The sequence below is a fragment of the Balaenoptera ricei genome, chromosome 9, assembly GCF_028023285.1.
Source record: "Balaenoptera ricei isolate mBalRic1 chromosome 9, mBalRic1.hap2, whole genome shotgun sequence".
Lineage (NCBI taxonomy): Eukaryota > Metazoa > Chordata > Mammalia > Artiodactyla > Balaenopteridae > Balaenoptera > Balaenoptera ricei.
In genome coordinates, this window is record NC_082647.1 from 12669211 (window position 1) to 12687559 (window position 18349).

Sequence of the window (18349 nt, forward strand, 5' to 3'; positions counted from 1 at the left end):
GAAGTATTGGCATTAATTCTTCTTTAAATGTTTTATAGACTTCACCAAGGAAACCATCTGGTCCTGGGCTTTTCTTTGTTGGATTTTTGATTACTGATCTCCTTACTCATTACTAGTCTGTTCAGATTTTCTATCTCTTCATGATTCAGTCTTGGTAGACTCATGTTTCTAGAAATTTACCCATTTCAACCAGGTTGTCCAATTTGTCAGTATATAATTGTTCATAGTAGTCTCTTATCTTTTATATTTCTGTGGTATCAGTTATAATGTCTCCTTTTTCATTTACAATTTTATTTATATTTGAGCTTCCTCTCTTTTTGTCTTAAGAAATCTAGCTAAAGGTTTGTCAATCTTGTTTATCTTTTCAAAGAACCAGCTCTTAGTTTCATTGATCTTTTCTATTTTCTGGTCTCTATTTTATTTATTTCTGCTCTGATCTTCGTTATTTCCATTCTTCTGCTAACTTTGGGCTTAGTTTGTTCTTCTTTTTCTAGTTCCTTGAGGTGTAAAGTTAGGTTGCTTATTTGATATCTTTCCTTTTTCTATAAACTTCCCTCTTAGGAAGGAAGGTATGGAATGGTAGTTATCAGGGGCTGGGAGGTGAGAGAAATGGGGAGATGTTGGTCAAAGAGTAAAAACTTCTTGTTATAAATTAAATATTTCTGGTGATATAATGTATAGCATGGTGTCCATAGTTAACAGTACTGTATTATATACTTGAAAGTTGCTAAGAGCGTAGATATTAAATGTTCTCACAACAAAAAAGAAATGGTAATTATGTGACATGATGGAGGTGTTAACTGACCCTACTGTGATAATCATTTCACAATATATAAGTATATCAAATTTTAAAAAAAGAAACATGAGGGTTTAATGGTTTTGAAGATGTCCTTGGGGAATATAGACTACATTACTTGTAGTTCAAAAAGAGAGTCTGTGTTCCTGGTGACACAGAACTTTTGAGCTCTGAGCTCAATGTCCTACCCTGGCCCCAATGCTGTTGTGGTTCCTCGAGAAGGGGTAAAAGGCCCCCAGCTGCATCCAGCGAGCACACATTTCATATTCAGCATCTTGAAAGAATCCACAAATATCTGCTCCTGTCTGAAACAGGGTAGAATAAAATGGGCCCGTTAATGATTTCTGAAAGATGTCACCATCTGCTTGGTGATTAGGAGTAATCCAAAGGACACTTACAAAGGATATGCCGAAGAGGCTAAACTCCATCATGCCTGCAACGAGAACCACAGCTGTGTCAGACAAGGCACTCAGGACCTGCCTCCTCTTCCCTCCTTGGAGAAGCCTTGATCGAAGACCCCAACTCCTCTCCTCTCCCAGCAGCCCACACACCAATGATAGATTTCTTCAGCTGGTCCCACGCAGCCGTGTTGTCACCCAGCCAGTGTCCTCCCCAGCGGCCAGAAGAGGGGAAAGTGGAGCGAGTGATGACGATCCCTCGCTGCCCCGTCACCTCCTGCACAGCTCTGCTCGGAGGGGAACAAGGGGGTGATTTAGGGCACAGCAGGCGAGGAAAGGCCACAAACCTTCTCCTCCCAGAGCCCCTGAGCCTAGGGCATGGTGACAAAATATCTCCTGTGTCACAGAAGGGAATATGGAAATCTGAGCCATGAGGTTCCTCACTGACTGACTCCATATGATGGTGATAATATTAAAAGTTGTATCTTTACATTGCGTTTTATAGTGTTTCATATAAAAAAAAACTTCACAATGTAATAAACTCACCAGATCACCTAAAAATAATAGGTAATCACTAAATTTTGCTATTTATTTACTCAATACTTAGTTTTATATATTTGGGAAAGAAGAAGATGAATTCCTTTATAAGGCTTTCCTTAGGATACTTCTTATTAAGCATTGAATGAGCACACAAAATGGGACAGTGATAATTAAGTAGAACACCAGTTGGCTACCCAAAAAGAATGACAAAAAATAAATTCTAATAGAGATGAGTCACTTTTGAAAAAAAGGAAAGAGATATCCAGTCCTCTGTGTTCCCTTACAATAACTAAAGTTATTATAGCATCATCCACGCTGCGTGATAAACTTACTTATGTCTCCACGTCTATTTCCTCCACTAGGACTATTAGTCTCTTACTTAAATAAGGACCACGCCTTATTTAAATCTGTCCTGCTAACTAGGATCACAGGGTCTGGCTCCGTGTTCATGAGTACTTAATAAACGAGAATTGCGACAGAGCTATAATTAAAGTCTTCTTAACTCTTGGCAGAGGGAATGAAAGGACGAGCAGTGTAGCTTCATCAGTCCCTGGCTGTCCCTGCAGGCTGTCCCGACTGGAGAAGGCAGTTGATGACTCACTCGTACGTGGGTCTGGTCTGAGCCCATCCGTACAGGCTGTGCACGTCGTAGTGCCGCACCGGGGAGCCATCAGGCAGGAGCTGCTGGCTCTCCATGCACAGGGTCTTGCTGCTCAGGCCCCTGTCCCTGGACTCCAAATCTGAGGAGAAAGATCTAGTGATGTGAAATCCACCCCTGCCTGATCCTGTTTATCCTTGACCTCTCCTCATGGGATTGGACTCTGGATCATAAGACTAACTTGACCCCTGCATGGGTGCCTCTCCTCCCCAGGGGCATGGAAACATGCCCGGCTCTGAGCTACAATGGCACTCGCAGGTGTTTTCAACATCCAGGGCCCCAGAGGGTTCCCCAGGAGAAAGCAGGGGCATGGGGAAGAACGCAGTTGTCAAACACTTACTGTGTGACAGGCTCCAACCTAGGCTTTTAACATGTACGTTATTTTATGTAATTCTTATCATAGTTCTATGGAGAAGATATCATTATCTTCCTTTTACAGTTTAAAAAACTGAGATCAGAAAATAGCAAGTAATCTGCTAAAGGTCACACAACTCATAGAGCGTATAATTTCCGGAGCCAAGACATGAACACAAGTACAACGCCAAAGTCATTGACTCCATGATAAGGCGAGGCCATTACTTTCCACCCACTGGTGACACAATAAATTCCTGCGGAGGGATTAACATGAGCCTGAAGAAGTAAGACACCTAGCTGTGGGATCCTTTAGAGACATCACCACAGTTAAGTGTTTTTTGAAAAAAATTTGAGAAACTTACCCAAAGGGGCCAATAACTTGCCCACACCCAACTGGGTAAAGTTCTTGGAGTGTGTTTGTCTTTGGTCCCCCCAAAACCAGAGTGTCAGTCAGGATGTCCCTGAACATCAGGATAAATGTCTGGCTGCTGGACTCTCGCAGCTCACTCCCTGCGGCCATGGCGCTGCCAGTAGAGGGGGCCAAGGGTCCTTACATGGCATGTAGGGAGGGTGGTTCAGATAGGCATCCTTGCAGCCTGGAGGGACTGCCCCACTCACGAAGCTCGCCGGTTCATTCATATCCTGGAAATGTCAAACACAGGAATACTTTACTTTTAAAAAGAATTATATACTGTCAACTCAGAGACAAGGAAGTAGAGAATAATTGTTCACCATCCAGTAATTCCACAGATACCAGCCCAGGGAGATTCATCAAATCCAGCCTGAAAAACATCAATTAAGCCCTACAGAATGACTGGCTGGAGGATTTGAAAAAAATTCTCACTCGGGGTGTGAGGCAGGCTCAGTTCCAAGGAATTCCTGGTAGTCAGCTTGGAATTCTACAGCAAGAACTTCAGACAAGGTACAAGGTATGAGGAGTATCAGAATGGTCCACTCCAGATTGGAGGAACTGCAGTCTGATATGTCCAAGGTCTTTCTTGGATGACTATTACACCTTTTGATTAAAGGTCAGTAATACATATGCTTAGGCACACAGAGATAGAAACACACCTACTCCCATGCACACAGACACAAACACACACACTTACAATCCACAGGCCATCAAACTTCAAGCTCTTCTCTGGATCCCGTGGATTGGTGTACATTTCTCTCAACTCCCTTTTCCACCATGTGATGGTTGAATTACGGAAAAAGTCTGGGAAGGCCACATAAGCTCGGTATTGCTGTAAAAAGTAAATACAATTTATTTGTCCCAAACAAATATATTAGACAGAAAACAGGCATTTCCTGAAAGCTTAACTCATGCAAAGCCTATACTGTGTGGTGATAGTTAATCCAAAGTTATGAGCTTAAGTAATGTTCTTGGCTTATTTGAAATACAATGAGCTCAAAGAACAGAAATGAGCACAAATGAGACACCTTCTTATCATTTGGAAAGCATCCATGGACTGTTTTCCTCTTTGTATCAACATGAATGGTAGCCATCAACAACCTGAACTCACTTTTTCCACCGTTAGATACCCACCCCTCAACTTCTGTCCTGCAATTTCCTAAGCACTCCTCAAAGACAAAGCATGAGCCAGGGAGACTGCAGCTTGAAAGGGGCAGACAGCAGATGCATTGTCAACAGGTTGAAAAGAAACATCCAGCTGATCCTCTCCTATCTCATTCCCAGTAGGAAAAAAGGGTGAGAGATAAGACTGCATTTTATTACATAAGACTATCTAACTGATATGTATCTGTGTTTTCTATGGTTTCAGAATCACCTGAATAGTGCAGTTGTGTGTCAACTAAATTGGGAGGACTTAAAGAGGAAGTTTCAACTCACCTTTCTCTTATCTTCTTCAAATAATAAAAAACTGTGTCTTTATTTTAACCTGAAAAATGGACCCAAGGTATAACTCCTGAACTATAACCCTTCTGAGATCAAGGCCCTTGTTGACTTTTGTATTCCCCAACCATGCTTAGCTTAGAAGCTGACGTAAGATAAATGTTCAGAGCATAATTGTAAATTCACGCCACTTAGCAATAGCAAATATTCTTAAATTTCTATATAGCTATGATGCTTGTTATGGAGCTTTATGGTCCTTTGTATGTCTCAGTAAATTGGTTCCTCTGTGTTCATCAGTGTATTTCAAGAGTTAAAAAGCTAAATAATGCTGGTGGCAAGAGTGTGGGTGGGGAGGAAACAACAGAAAAAGGACTTGGTCTAGGGAACCTCCAGTACCTATACATGATAGGCAAAAGGCAAGTGGAATCCCAAATGTCTAGAAAAAAGGCCAAAAAGAACACAAAGAAAAAACCAGAAATGGATCAGTGTGCAGGGATCCAGCTCACAGAGAGCTTCCGAGGTAGTGAGCCAGACCACTGAGCATCTCGTGAAAGGGAGGCATGCCAAGGTTGCCTTTTTGTTAGAAAATGGACGTAGAAACATGGACCCAACAAAATAGAACCTTTCACCAGAAACAGAGAACTCCAGCTCAGGCAGGGTTAGAAACATGGGGTAGAGGAGGGAAGTGGAGAATTGGAATAAACAGAGTCAACACCAGCCGCGTCCAAGTGATAACTGAATCCCAAATGAGATACAAGTGAGAAACTTGACTAACTTTGATTTATTAACCCCACTAAAAGGTACTCTGACCCTTACCCATGAAATTAAAAATGTTCTGCTGTTCTCCAAGGTACTGGCTCTGCCTCACTCCTGTCTGTATTCCACTCTTGCCTCATTGCTTCTGTCCTCACTTTCCCTAGTCCTCAACTCATGATGTACCCACTTGCATGTCTGGTCCCAGGATTACTTATCACAATCCATTGTGTGCTACCAAAATGCAATTCCTAGGCCCCATGCCAGGCTTACTGTATTAAACATCTAAGCTTCAGATCCAGTAGCCTCAGGCCCACTAATCTCATCAAGTGGGTCTTATTAATATAAATAGTTAAAATCATTCTATCTATTGAGAATGTCTTATGTGCTACCTAACAAACACTGCGACCCCCTAATGAAGTATTTCTCATCAGGGGCACAATTGGCATTTAGGGCAGGAGAATTCTTGGTGGAAAATCCCCTGCAATTGGGCATCCCTGGTCACTGCCTACAAAATGTCACTTGGTGCTCCCCTTGCAATAATCAAAACTGTCCCACAGATTTCCAAATGCCCTCAAGGTGGCAGTATTGCCTCTAAAAGTCGATGTACTGCAGGGCTCACACAGTGGTAGCCAACTTCTTGATTGCTGAAGTGGCCCTCTCCCCAGCATACTGATTTAAAAGTCATGGTACTGCCATAAAAACAGACACATAGACCAGTGGAACAGAACAGAAAGCCCAGAAATAAACCCACACATGTGCAGTCAATTAATCTTTGACAAGGGTACCAAGAACACAAATGGGGAAAGGATAGTCTTCTGTTAACAGTGTTAGAAAAACGTGGATATGTAGAGAACAAACGTATGGACACCAACGGGGGAAAGCGGCGGGAGGTGGGGGGGTGGTGAATCTAAGAAAAAAAAAAAAACATGGATATCCACATGCAAAAGAATGAAACTGGACTCCTATCTTACACTGCTCACAAAAATTAATTCAAAATGAATTAAAGACTTAAATGTAAAACCTGAAACCATAAAACTCCTAGAAGAAAACACAGGAAAAAGCTCCTTGACATTGGTCTTGGCAATGATTTTTTTGGATTTGACACCAAAAACACAAGCAACAAAAGCAAAAATAAACAAGTGGGATTACATCAAACTAAAAAGCTTCTCCACAGTTAAGGAAACAATCAATAAAATGAAAAGGCAACTTACAGAATGGGAGAAAATATTTGTAAATCAAATACCTGATGAGTTAATATCAGAAGTATATAAGGAGCTTATACAACTCAATAGCAAAAACAAACAAACAAAAAAACAACCCACAAATATATTGATTTAAAAATGGACAAAGGACCTGAACAGACATATTTCCAAAGAAGGCATACAAAAGGCCAACAGGTACATGAAAAGGTTCTCAGGATCACTAATCATCAAGGAAATGCAAATCAAAACCACAATGATAATCTGTTAGGACAGCTTTTATGAAAAAGATGAGAGATAACAAGTGTTGGCAAGGATGTGAAGAAAAGGGAACACTTGTGCACTGCTGGGGGGAATATAAATTGGTACAGCCACTACAGAAAATACTGGGTTAGCAAAAAACTTCGTTAGGGTTTTTCCATAAGATGTTACGGAAAAACCAGAACAAACTTTTGGGCCAACCCAATAGTATGGCGTTCCCTCAAAAAATTAAAAATAGAACTACTGTATGATCCAGCAATTCTACTTCTGGGTATATATCCTGAAGGAAGAGAAATCAGCACCTTGAAGAGATATCTGTACTCCCATGTTCACTGCAGCATTTATTCACAATAGCCAAGATGTTGAAGTAACCTAAGTGTCTGTCCACAGATGAATGGATAAAGAACGTGTGGTGTCTATACATACGATGGAATATTATTCAGCTATGAGAAAGAAGGAAAACCTGCCATTTGCAACAACATGGATAAACCTAGAAGGCATTATTCTAAGTGAAATAAGCCAGACAGAGCAAGACAAATTCTGTATAATCTCACTTACATGTGGAATCTGGAAAAAAAAAAAAAAAAGTTGAACTCATAGAAACAGAGAGTAGAGTGGTGATTACCGGGTGCCAGGGGGTGGGGAAAATGAGGAGATGCTGGTCAAAGGTTGCAAGCCTTCATTTATAAGATGAATACGTTTCTGAGCCTAATGTACAACATGGTGATTGTCGTTAATAATACTGTATCGTATACTTAAAAGTTGCTAAGAGAGTAGATCTTAAACATTCTCACCACACAGTACACAAATGGCAACTATGTGAAATGATGGATGCGCTACTTAACCTGATTCTCATAATCATTTCATGATATATATGTATATCAAATTATCACATTGTACACTTTACATATATACAATTTTATTTGTCAATTATACGCCGTTAAGCTGGCGGAAAATACTAAAAACTAAATAAATAAAGTCAAGGAGCCCATGACCCTGAACTTCTCTGGCGGATTCCTATGTCCATGTGGGCTGCCTGGACCATGAAACTTCAAGTGATCTTCTGTGAGAAGCAACAGAGATCACAGCAAGCTAGGTTCTCTCCCTTGGATTCTCATCTGAGATCCATTACAAGTAAGAACCTGTTCCCAGGAGAGTGCAAGTTTTAACATATGGCTGGAAACTGGAAGATAAGATCAAAGTTGGGAAACCCAAGGAAAGATGGGGGGATTTATAAGAGAGAAGATGGAAAAGCCTGTCTGTGAAAAAAAAGAGGTACAGAGAAAATTACCCAATCACTAAAGACAGGGGTGGGAGACTGTTTAAAAGAGATACACAAGGCAAATACAACAATAATGAAAACAACAATAAATACACTAATTCAGACAAAAGGCACTGTTTCTTCGAGGTGTCATTCAGCGGAAATTTCATGGATGTTTGCAATCTGACAGCCTTGGATTGGAAATCACCACTCTGTCACCTAAAATCATGGACACAAGTAATTTAAGCTCTCTGAGTCTTAGTTATGCAAAGTATAATAATATCTACCTCCCAACTGGGGCAAAATATTGCATGTAAAGTGACTGGCACACAGACAGACACACAGGACATGTTCCCTCCGTAAGTTTCCTCATCTCGCGCCCATGCCCATGCCATGGGGATGTCCAGTATCCTAAGTATGGCTGCACCTTCCTGGCAACCCTGATTTCACCCAACATCCATACAGGCCCTTTACCTCCACTTGACTTTCCCAGTCTAGAGAACTGTTGATAACAATATCAGGAAAATCAGGCCAGACCTGTGAAGAGAAAAATGTTTAAAAGCAATGCACTAGATAATTTCTCTTATATAGCATTTCCTAAGAAACTATAAACTATGCCCTAGAGGTGATAATTTGATTTTCTTGTAGGGTTGATCTAAAGAAAAGTGGATCTCACAATGCACATACATTCCTTTAAAATTCCTTAACAGTGGTGACAAATACTGATGGAGAAAATGACAACTTCTGACCTCAGAGTCCAAACAGAAAAGAAAAAAAAAAAAAATGTACAAACACATTAACAATGTGGGGATTAGTGGATCACTGCTCAGAGCATACCTTTCCCCAGACAATGCTTCCATCATTCGGATCTTTGATGAAGACGTCGTCCTCCACACCCCGCGTGAAAGGGGGATAGGGCTTTGTCTCGTTGCCAGAAATGGCTGGGTCCTGAAATCAAAGCACAGGTCAGCTGAGAAAACCAAAGCCAGGGTAGAAAAATGGATAACTCTTCAAAAGCGGAGGCATCAGCTTCCACCTGAGCTGTAGAGCTTCTGTGAATCCAGGGAAATACACTTTTCTTATTGAACCTCAACTTCTCTACTCATAGCATGGAAGAAAACACAAGTACAAAGCTTTCTCCACCAAATCCCATTCACTCTTCCAAACAGACTCCGCCCATTCACACGGGGACTGACCAGAATGAGGATGACCCGCATCCCGCCGGCCTTCATTCGAGCAATCAGAGCTGGAAGCCCCTCAAACTTGGGGCTGAGGGTGAAGTCCAGCTGCCGCTCCAGGTAGTCGATGTCTGCGTACTGCACGTCCTGGAGGAGGACAAAGGAAACTTGCAAAAGCCCACGCTCCACGTGAGAACAACGCTCCACTAACCAATGGTGAATTTCAGTCGGCATCTTTTTGATTCTTTCAAATCCCACCTCTGTGATTTGTTAGGTATTAGGTTCTGGGAAATTCACCTAATTTTCAAATTTTGAGTCGTAAAATAGAAAAAAACTAAATTTGCACAAAATAGAATGATAATGCCGAACTGGCAAGGCTGTGGAGATAAATGAAAGCAGCAGATGAAAGTGCTTTGTGAAGGGCCAGTATAAGGAGCGACTGTGGTTACCACCCCCATCCCCAGAGGCTGCCCCTGGTATCAGTGGCTCAGAAAAAATAACATAATGTAAACTACCCGGTACTAATACAACATGGATAGTAAGCCCATTAAAACAAAACAAACAAAAGCACCTGTAATTGCTTTGGAATAACTAATCCTGGGGGTTATCAGACACAGCTTTCTTATTAAGAATAAAATATTGCATGCTATACTTTCCGTTAGTAGGAACAATCGTAAACAATAGAAAAATCAATAGAATAAAATTAAGTATGTAAATGGTTTATGGGACCAATTCTCTGATTAGTGGACCTCTCTCATCTTCAAGTGAAGGCGGAGTTTGTTTCCATAATTATTTCCTCTGGAAACCAGTCCCAAGATCCCTACATTCAACCAGGGATTAGCTCAAAGCTGTGGGAACACTGGGCTGCAGTGCCAGCAAAGCGTTGGAACTGAGGTTATATCTACACACACAGTGGTCTGACTGAATTTGGGTCAATTTCTTTTAACTAAGCAAAGCTACTCTCTGGGCAACATTTTTACGGTAGCAAGAATGTTTTTGACTAGATGTTGTGAAGTCATGTGAAAGAAACGGAAGCATGATCTAGCAGAAAGAGCCCTCAGGCTGACGCAATGCCCTCCTCCTTTGGCAAATCACTGTGACTCTTCAAGTTGGGGACAATGACACCCACCCCCCTTATATTACTACTGGGCAGGGGTGAGGCTGAGTGTGATACTGTATGAGAAAGTACTTTGTAATTTTATAGAACCTGATAAAAATCAGACAATCTAATCCAGATACAGAGACAAGGGTTGGCCATGCGGCCCCAGAGCCAGTACCCCGCAGACTGACAACGCACATAGGGGATTTGGACAGCCACCATCTCATCATACAAGCTACCAATCTCAGCATCGTTCTTGTATCCATAGCGACACAGCTGAAACCCCAAGGACCAGTAAGGAACCATCACTGGCCGACCAATCAACTAGAAAATAAACAGAAAATTTAGTCCTTAAAAAGAAGAATCTGGGTTAAAGTTGTACACAAAGTAATAAGAATATTTTTCCAGTGTCCCCAGTCAGATAATCAACAAATTCAAATCCAGAGAGAAACTAAGAGGATGCAGAGCCACTGAGATAACTTGGAGAAAGCTTCCTGCCGGACTTGACCTCTCTCCCTAGGAGTTTTGGAAAACCTGATTTTACTCTGATTCCTAGTGGCAGACCAGCTTACTGGTTAAGAACACGAAATTCAGAAGCAAAATACCAAAATGCCTGGGTAACCATACGGGATCCAGTCTCTGCTGGCTACGTGACTCTGGGCAAAAGTGAAATAACCTCTTCTATATCTGTTTCTTCACTTGTAAATTGAGGATAATAATATATTTGTTTCATAGTGTTTTTGTGAAGACTGAATGAGTTAACGTACGTAAAGTGCTCTGACATGCAACAAGTAACATATCAGTGACATATAGTAAGTTTTATGTCTGTGTTTGTTGCTGCTGCCAAAGCAACTGTTGGGACCACTATGACCACAACCACTACCACAACCCTCACCACCACAATCACCACCCTCACTGCCACCACTCTCACCACCACCACCATCACCACCATCGCCACTATTACCACTGTCACTGCCACCACCCTCACTGCCACCACCACCATTACTACCATCACCATCATCACCACCACCATTACTACCATCGCCATCATCACCACAACAACCCTCACCACCACAATCACCACCCTCACTGCCACCACCATCATCACCACCATCATCACCACCACCACCATCACCACCATCGCCACTATTACCACTGTCACTGCCAACTACCACCAGTGGCACCACTACTATTGATACTTCTGCTATTCTGCAATGCCCTGAGAGGCTACGAATATAACGGTTATCAGGATGTAGTTATTGTTCCTTATTCTATAGCCTACCTGTCTCCCAGAAAGACCAAAAATTCTAGTTATCATCTAAGAACTACAGAATGTGCTGTATAAATACTTGGTAACCAGTTGAATTCCCTCCTACCTCAGTGTACTGCTGAGTGACAAGCTCTGGAGTTGGCCCCAAGAAGACATAGAAGTCCAGAATTCCTCCTGTGGTACGGTATGTCAAGGCAGGCAAGGGCTGGAATGTCACATCTGGAAATGTAGGAAAATACCAATCAATATGGAAACCTTCAAGTGAGAAATTACCCCTGAAATTCATACATTCTCCCTCTTCCTATGCCTCCTTATTGTAGCGTACTGAGAGAAGGTATTTTGTACTATACCTACACAGAATTTAAAAAGTTAAGTGAAGGTCTGCAGGGTAATCTGCGCCTGGATTTTCTTCCCTTTCATGCACTTATTACCTTATTATCTGTTTTGTCCTTCTGCTCTTTAAAAATTGTTATTATCATTTTTATTTCAGAATAGTTTAAAACTTACAAGAAGTTGCAAAAGTAGCACTAAGAGTTCTCTTGGACAATTCACCCAGCTTCCCCCAATGACAACTTCTTACATAACCATTGTACATTGTCAAAACCAGGAAACTGATGTTGATACAATACTATTAGCTCAGATAGAGGGCATATTCAGATTTCACCAGTTTTCACAAGCATGCTTTTTAACCCCACTTCCTGATTTTCCACCCCCTTTCCAATATACCACGCAACTTTTCTTTACACCCTCGTACCCCCAGAGCGAGTGCTCTGACCCACGGCTTCATCACTAATTCAAATTATATTAGTGGCTCCCACTGGCTGACCTCCAGGATACTTGGGACTTGCTTGGTTTTGCTACCCCTTCTTACGTTGTTTATGCCAAATAAGAGTTAATTCTTATTACTACACGCTACTGAACTGAAATAAACAGAAAGGCTAAAGAGAATGAAGAAAAAAAATAAAAAGCACTCTCCACAAGATAATAATTTTGACTTCAGGGGCAACATGATCAAACACATTCTAAAGTTCCTCAAGGATGATTGATTCACAAAAATAAGGGGAGATGAGAGCATCATCTTACCCATGGCGTTGCTGTTTAGCAGGAGCACCCCATGGGCATTGCCATCCTCCTCCAGTGCCATGTAGTAAGGGTGGACACCATAGGAATTCTTCTTGTACTGGGAGAGTCATGGGGAGAAGTGGCAGGAGGTTAGAAGACAAAGGGTGAAAAAAGACAGAGATTGAGAACGAAACTCAACAAATTGATTGGTAAGGTGTGTCTAGTCTTCTCTGTGAAATAAACACATAAGACACAAAGAAACCCAAGAATTGGCCCACTTGCCTAAAAGCAGAATGTGACCATCCAAGTTGAGTGTTGGAAAGATGAAACATGAAGCATACACAGTGTGGGTGGACAGAGGCAAAGACACAGATCCCAAATGCTCTGCCCTTACCCCCGGGGGTTGGTCTCGGGAAAACATTCCCCACGTGTTCCAGTTCAAGTCTCTTCGAAAGGCTGTGTGCTCAGTTTCCCCAAAGCCATAGAGGTACTGGGAGGGGAGGCGCGTGGAGATGCGGATGAACATGTCGTTGAAGGTGAAGCCAAGGAGCTGAGAGTCCCAACTGCAACACAAAAGGGTATGTGTGCAAAAGAAACGGGCTGTTCTAATAGCTTCAAGCAACTGACTTCTCAGGGAAATTGAACTCTTGATTTCCTCCTCCCACCCAGAACCCCCTGTTGACCTCCCACACAAAACATAAAGTCTATACGATTAAAATAATCATAGACTCCCTTGCTATCCAAGCCCAGGAGCCAGTTCTTTCTTCTGTTTTCCTCTATCACTACCTCCTTCTAGTGGTCCCTCCAGAATGCCAAATCCAATCTGTCTCACCATCTCAGCTGCCACCACTTCACAGCAGGCCTAGTTTCCACCCTTGCCCCACTATAGTCCATTTTCTACACAGCATCCAGAATGATTATTTTTTAAGCATCTCACATCATGTCAAGCCCTGTTTGCAATTCTTCAGTGATTCTCATTGAAACATCTTGTGACGTCTTCAAGGCCATTCCTGATCTCAAGCCACCTGGACCCCAGCCTCATCTCCCCCCACTCACCTCCTTACTTACGATACTACTGCCACCACATTGGACTTTTTTCCCCTTAATAAGGCAAGTTTGCTCCTGTTTCTTGGTCTGTGCACTGACTACGCAATTTGCTTGAAGTGCTCTCACTCCTCCCCCATCTCCATGGGGGAGGCTGCATCTGCTCATCCAGGTCCTACTTCAAATGTCACCTCCTTGGAGAGACCGCCTCTGACCACAGTATCAAAAGCAGTAACCTCCCCATAATTATCAATTACCCTGTTCTTTTTCCTGCATAGCGGTTGTCACTATCTAAACCTCTACATATTTTAACTTAAATTATTTTTGTTATTTCCGTAGTATTTTCTGTCATAAAAAGAGAGAGCTCATCTTCTATAACCACGTACTATGGAGAAGGCACCTCATAAACATTTGTTGAATGAATCCCTAGGTACCTGCAGCTGCCTCAGGAATTATTCCCAGGGCACTAAAGATTTCTCATAAGAACAGAAGGAAATCACTTGTTCATGAATCTGGAAATGGACAGTGTGTTGCTATGAGCAGTATATCTCCAAGGACAATGGACCTGGCAATGATACAGGTAATCATCAATTCCAAGTCAGACTAAGAGCCATTTACATTACAGTGCCTGTACTCTTCCGGCGAATTTCAATCCCAAAAGGATTCTTCTTAATGAGGACATCATAGAGTCGACTCTCAGAGGTGCTGGATGGAACCCTGGGTATGTTGAGAGGGACTGGAACTTCATACCGGTTGTTGTTGGGATCATAAATCTAGGACCACAGGAAATAGATTTTAGGCAAGTATAGTTGTCTTGAAACCTATACTCTTAGAAGAAACTTGATGTCTTTGACAAAGAGTCTGAACGCTACATTTGTCTTCTTTAAGCTCATGATACTGGAAACTTAATTAACAAATCAAAGAACAATGTCACATTTACCACCTTGATCTGAGTCCGTCATATCTCATTTTTAAAGCCTGTATTACAGAAACACATTCCTTTGATATTGGTTCTACCTTGGGAAATCAGTCTGGAATTTATGAATATATTCTTTATTACTTTGTGTGTGGTGTGTGGGTGTGTGAGTGTATGTGAATACCTGAAAACATTTCTGAACTGAAAAAAAAAATCCCCCCCAAAAAACGTGAACTCTACTTGATTAAAATAATCATAGATGTCCTTGTTAAAAATGGGGTCTAAATTGATTCACTGAGTACCTACTATATTCTTACCTGATACTGTACTAGACACAAGGATTACTGAACTGAGTAAGACACAGTTATTGCTTTTAAGAAGTCCACATACTAATGGAAAGTGAAAGAGAGGTGCCCACACTACCTGAGTGATACGTGTTAATGTAGAGCTATACAGAAGTATTGTGAGGTTATAGGAAAGGAAATGCCTAACAATGTTTCTGGAAGACTGAGACAGTTTCATGAGGGAAAAGGCTGAGTCTTAAAAAGCTTTTCAGTCATTAAACAAGCACAGAATGAAAATCAAGTGCTTCCTGGCAGAGACATAAATGCAAAGGCACAGAGAATTAAAAGAAAGAGGCAAATATTTTGAGAGGCTACTATATAATCAGGAGGTAGAATAGGAAAGAATTAAACCTGGAAACTTGATCAAGTTCATTTATTTCAAACCCATTAGGTGCCTACCACATGCCAGTGTTAGAGTGAGGATAGCAAGATAAAATAGTATCATCCCGACATTAGAAGATGTGAAAGAGCTCATCGTCCAGGTTGATATCAGATTGTCAAGAACATTTCAAGCAATGCCACACTGGCCTGAGTCTTTCATCTACTCCCTCAATAAACTTTTGAGAACTTACTATCTCCTAAGCTTTGTGTTACATTTCAGGAGCACAGAGATGAAGGGACAAATTCCTGTCCTTGAGAAACTTACAATTCAATAGTGAAAAAGATATCAAAAACAGCCCATCGCTTGTCCTGAGGTGTAATTAAATCATGGGAGAGAAAGAGATCAGTACACTCTTGTAGGTATTTCATGTACCCCAAATTCAGTGTTCAGAACTGAACTCATCATTTTATTTTGCCTAAGCTCAAACCTTTTCAGTTTTCCCATCACAGTTAATGTCACCACCATCCATATAGAGACACAAGCTAGAAACATGGTAATCGTCTTGATGCTTCTCTCTCCCTCATAGACTACTTGTAATTAATCACCAGATCCCATAATGCTACTTCTCATTCTCTCGAAGATGTCCACTTCTCCATCTCCTTTCTGTACCTGGTTTAAGCTCAGTCCCTCATCTGGATTTCCTAACTGGTAGCCTCCTAACTTGTCTCTCCTTTTTCACTCTTGTCCTCCTAACCACTTTCCTTACAGTAGACACAGTAATCGTTTCAAAGGGCAATTTAGAACAGGTGTCACTGTTCCATCAATGGTCTCCAATTACTCTTAGGATAATGATCTAGCATATTGTAGCATGGCTAACTTAGAAGAGCAGACTGATTTCAGGGTTCTGTAACCTTGACTAGCAAATAGTAATGGAAGTGAAACGTGCCAAGTAAGTACTTGACACGTATACTGTAAACACATACCTTAAACTGCAGCATGTTATCCTTATGGTAGGTCACATTCAGACGGAGGGAGTTCACGGGTACGGAGGGCAAAGAGTAGGCATACGGAGAAGACTTTAAGGAGAGGACAGCTGTGGCCCCATGTAAGTCACACTGAACATCACTGACAGAGTATAGATCATTGACAAAATAGCAAAAAGGGACTCCAGGAGAACCGGATACCTGAAAAGTAAAGCCAAATCCAGCTCAGCATGAGTTCTAAGATTATCAAATATAAAGGGTCTAGAAAAGGCAATTTGCAGGGAGATAAAGATAAAACCAGTCATTTTTTTATATACTCTTTGGTAGTGACGTAAGTTTTCATTCCTGGTCTCCATGTAAAATATTTGTAAAAAAAATTCCCACTCCCATCCCTACCTATTCTTCATATCCAGATAAAAACTCAGGTTACTTTGGAAGTCTGTCCTTTCTATGGATTTTAAGTAGTGATATAGGCACTGGTGCTATGCTTGTGAAATTGTAGATTAAGTGTAGAGGATTTTACAAAATTACAATGAGGTACCACCTCACACTGTGAGGAATGGCCTCACAGGAATGGCCATCATTAAAAAGTCTACAAATAACAAATGCTGGAGAGGGTATGAAGAAAAGGGAACCCTCCTACACTGTTGGTGGGAATGTAAATTGGTGCGGCCACTGTGGAAAACAGTATGGAGGTTCCTCAAAAAACTAAAAATAGAGTTGACATATGATCCAGCAATCCCACTCCTGGGCATATACCCAGACAAAACTACAATTCAAAAAGGTACATGCACCCCTATGTACATAGCTGCACTATTCACAATAGCCAGGACATAGAAACAGCCTAAATGTCCATCAACAGATGAATGGATAAAGATGTGGTACATATATACAATGGAATACTACACAGCCATAAAAAAGACTGAAATAATGCCATTTGCAGCAACATCGATGCACCCAGGGATTATCGTACTGAGTGAAGTCAGACAGAGAAAGACAAATACCATATGATATCACTTATATGTGGAATCTAAACTATGACACAAATGAACCTATCTACAAAACAGAAACAGAGTCACAGACATAAAGAACAGACTTGCGGTTGCCAAGGGGGAGGGGGGTGGGGGAGGGATGGATTGGGAGTCTGGGGCTAGCAGATGCAAGCTGTTATATAGAAGATGGATAAACAACAAGGTCCTACTCTATAGCACAGGGAACTATATTCAATATCCTGTGATAAACCATAATGGAAAAGAATATAAAAAAGATTGTATATATGTATAACTGAATCGCTTTTCTGCATAGCAGAAATTAACACAACATTGTAAATACACTATACTTCAATTTAAACAAAAAAGAGTAGAGGATTTTAATGTACATTAACACCGTCACTATGGTTACCTCCCAGACACAGCCCCGGGCAGTACAGTTTTCTGCAGAAGCACCGTTCTCATCAGGATAACAGTCTATTTTTTCTGCATCCCTTATCTTCACATCCCACTCCACCGTGTATATTCCTCCCAGGACAAGATCAATTTCTGTGATAAGGGCCACCTGTAAGAATGGGAAAGTATCAAGCAAATGTATCCTCTTGCACTGTGTATCCTTGCACTGTGGCTAAGTGCAAGTCCACTGGCCAAGTATTTCTTTCTTGATTTAAGGGCCTGCCCCTCCCTTCCCTTCACCTTCACCTTTCCCTTTTTCTTCCAGCTTCTTCTTCTTTGTTTATTTTTATTTGTTCTCTAACAAGGCTAGAGTGACTGGAATTAAGCCACAATTTCCAAACACAAGAGAAGAAAAGACCTCAACCCTGACAACCTTGAGCCACTGAACCAATGCCAGCAACTGACCACTTCCTAAACATCCAATCCCATAGGGAAAAAAATCCCAATTTGTTTAAACTACCATTTTGCTGAGTTTCCTGTCACTTGCAGCTGAACAAATCTCTACCAGATGTACCATCTTTCAAGGTCCAGCTCTAGCCCTGATGTCTCCAAAGTTTTGCTCAATGACTCCGTTAAGCTTTGAACATGAAATTGGGCAGAATATACATTAA

General features: G+C 41.4%; 1 protein-coding gene across 1 annotated transcript in view; it reads right to left on the minus strand.

Annotated features, from left to right (window-relative positions):
- LOC132371732 (maltase-glucoamylase-like) overlaps positions 1-18349 on the minus strand; it is a 123181-nt gene that overhangs the window by 19884 nt on the left and 84948 nt on the right. Inside the window, exons 27-42 of the mRNA XM_059933195.1 lie at positions 17695-17847; positions 16294-16494; positions 14347-14501; positions 13079-13247; positions 12706-12802; positions 11729-11841; positions 10551-10676; positions 9272-9400; positions 8913-9023; positions 8550-8612; positions 3856-3990; positions 3301-3388; positions 2336-2474; positions 1348-1481; positions 1195-1229; positions 985-1101 (exon numbers count right to left, since the gene is read on the minus strand). Of these exons, the coding sequence (XP_059789178.1) occupies positions 985-1101; positions 1195-1229; positions 1348-1481; positions 2336-2474; positions 3301-3388; positions 3856-3990; positions 8550-8612; positions 8913-9023; positions 9272-9400; positions 10551-10676; positions 11729-11841; positions 12706-12802; positions 13079-13247; positions 14347-14501; positions 16294-16494; positions 17695-17847 (1965 nt within the window). The remainder of the gene's footprint in view (positions 1-984; positions 1102-1194; positions 1230-1347; positions 1482-2335; positions 2475-3300; positions 3389-3855; positions 3991-8549; positions 8613-8912; positions 9024-9271; positions 9401-10550; positions 10677-11728; positions 11842-12705; positions 12803-13078; positions 13248-14346; positions 14502-16293; positions 16495-17694; positions 17848-18349) is intronic.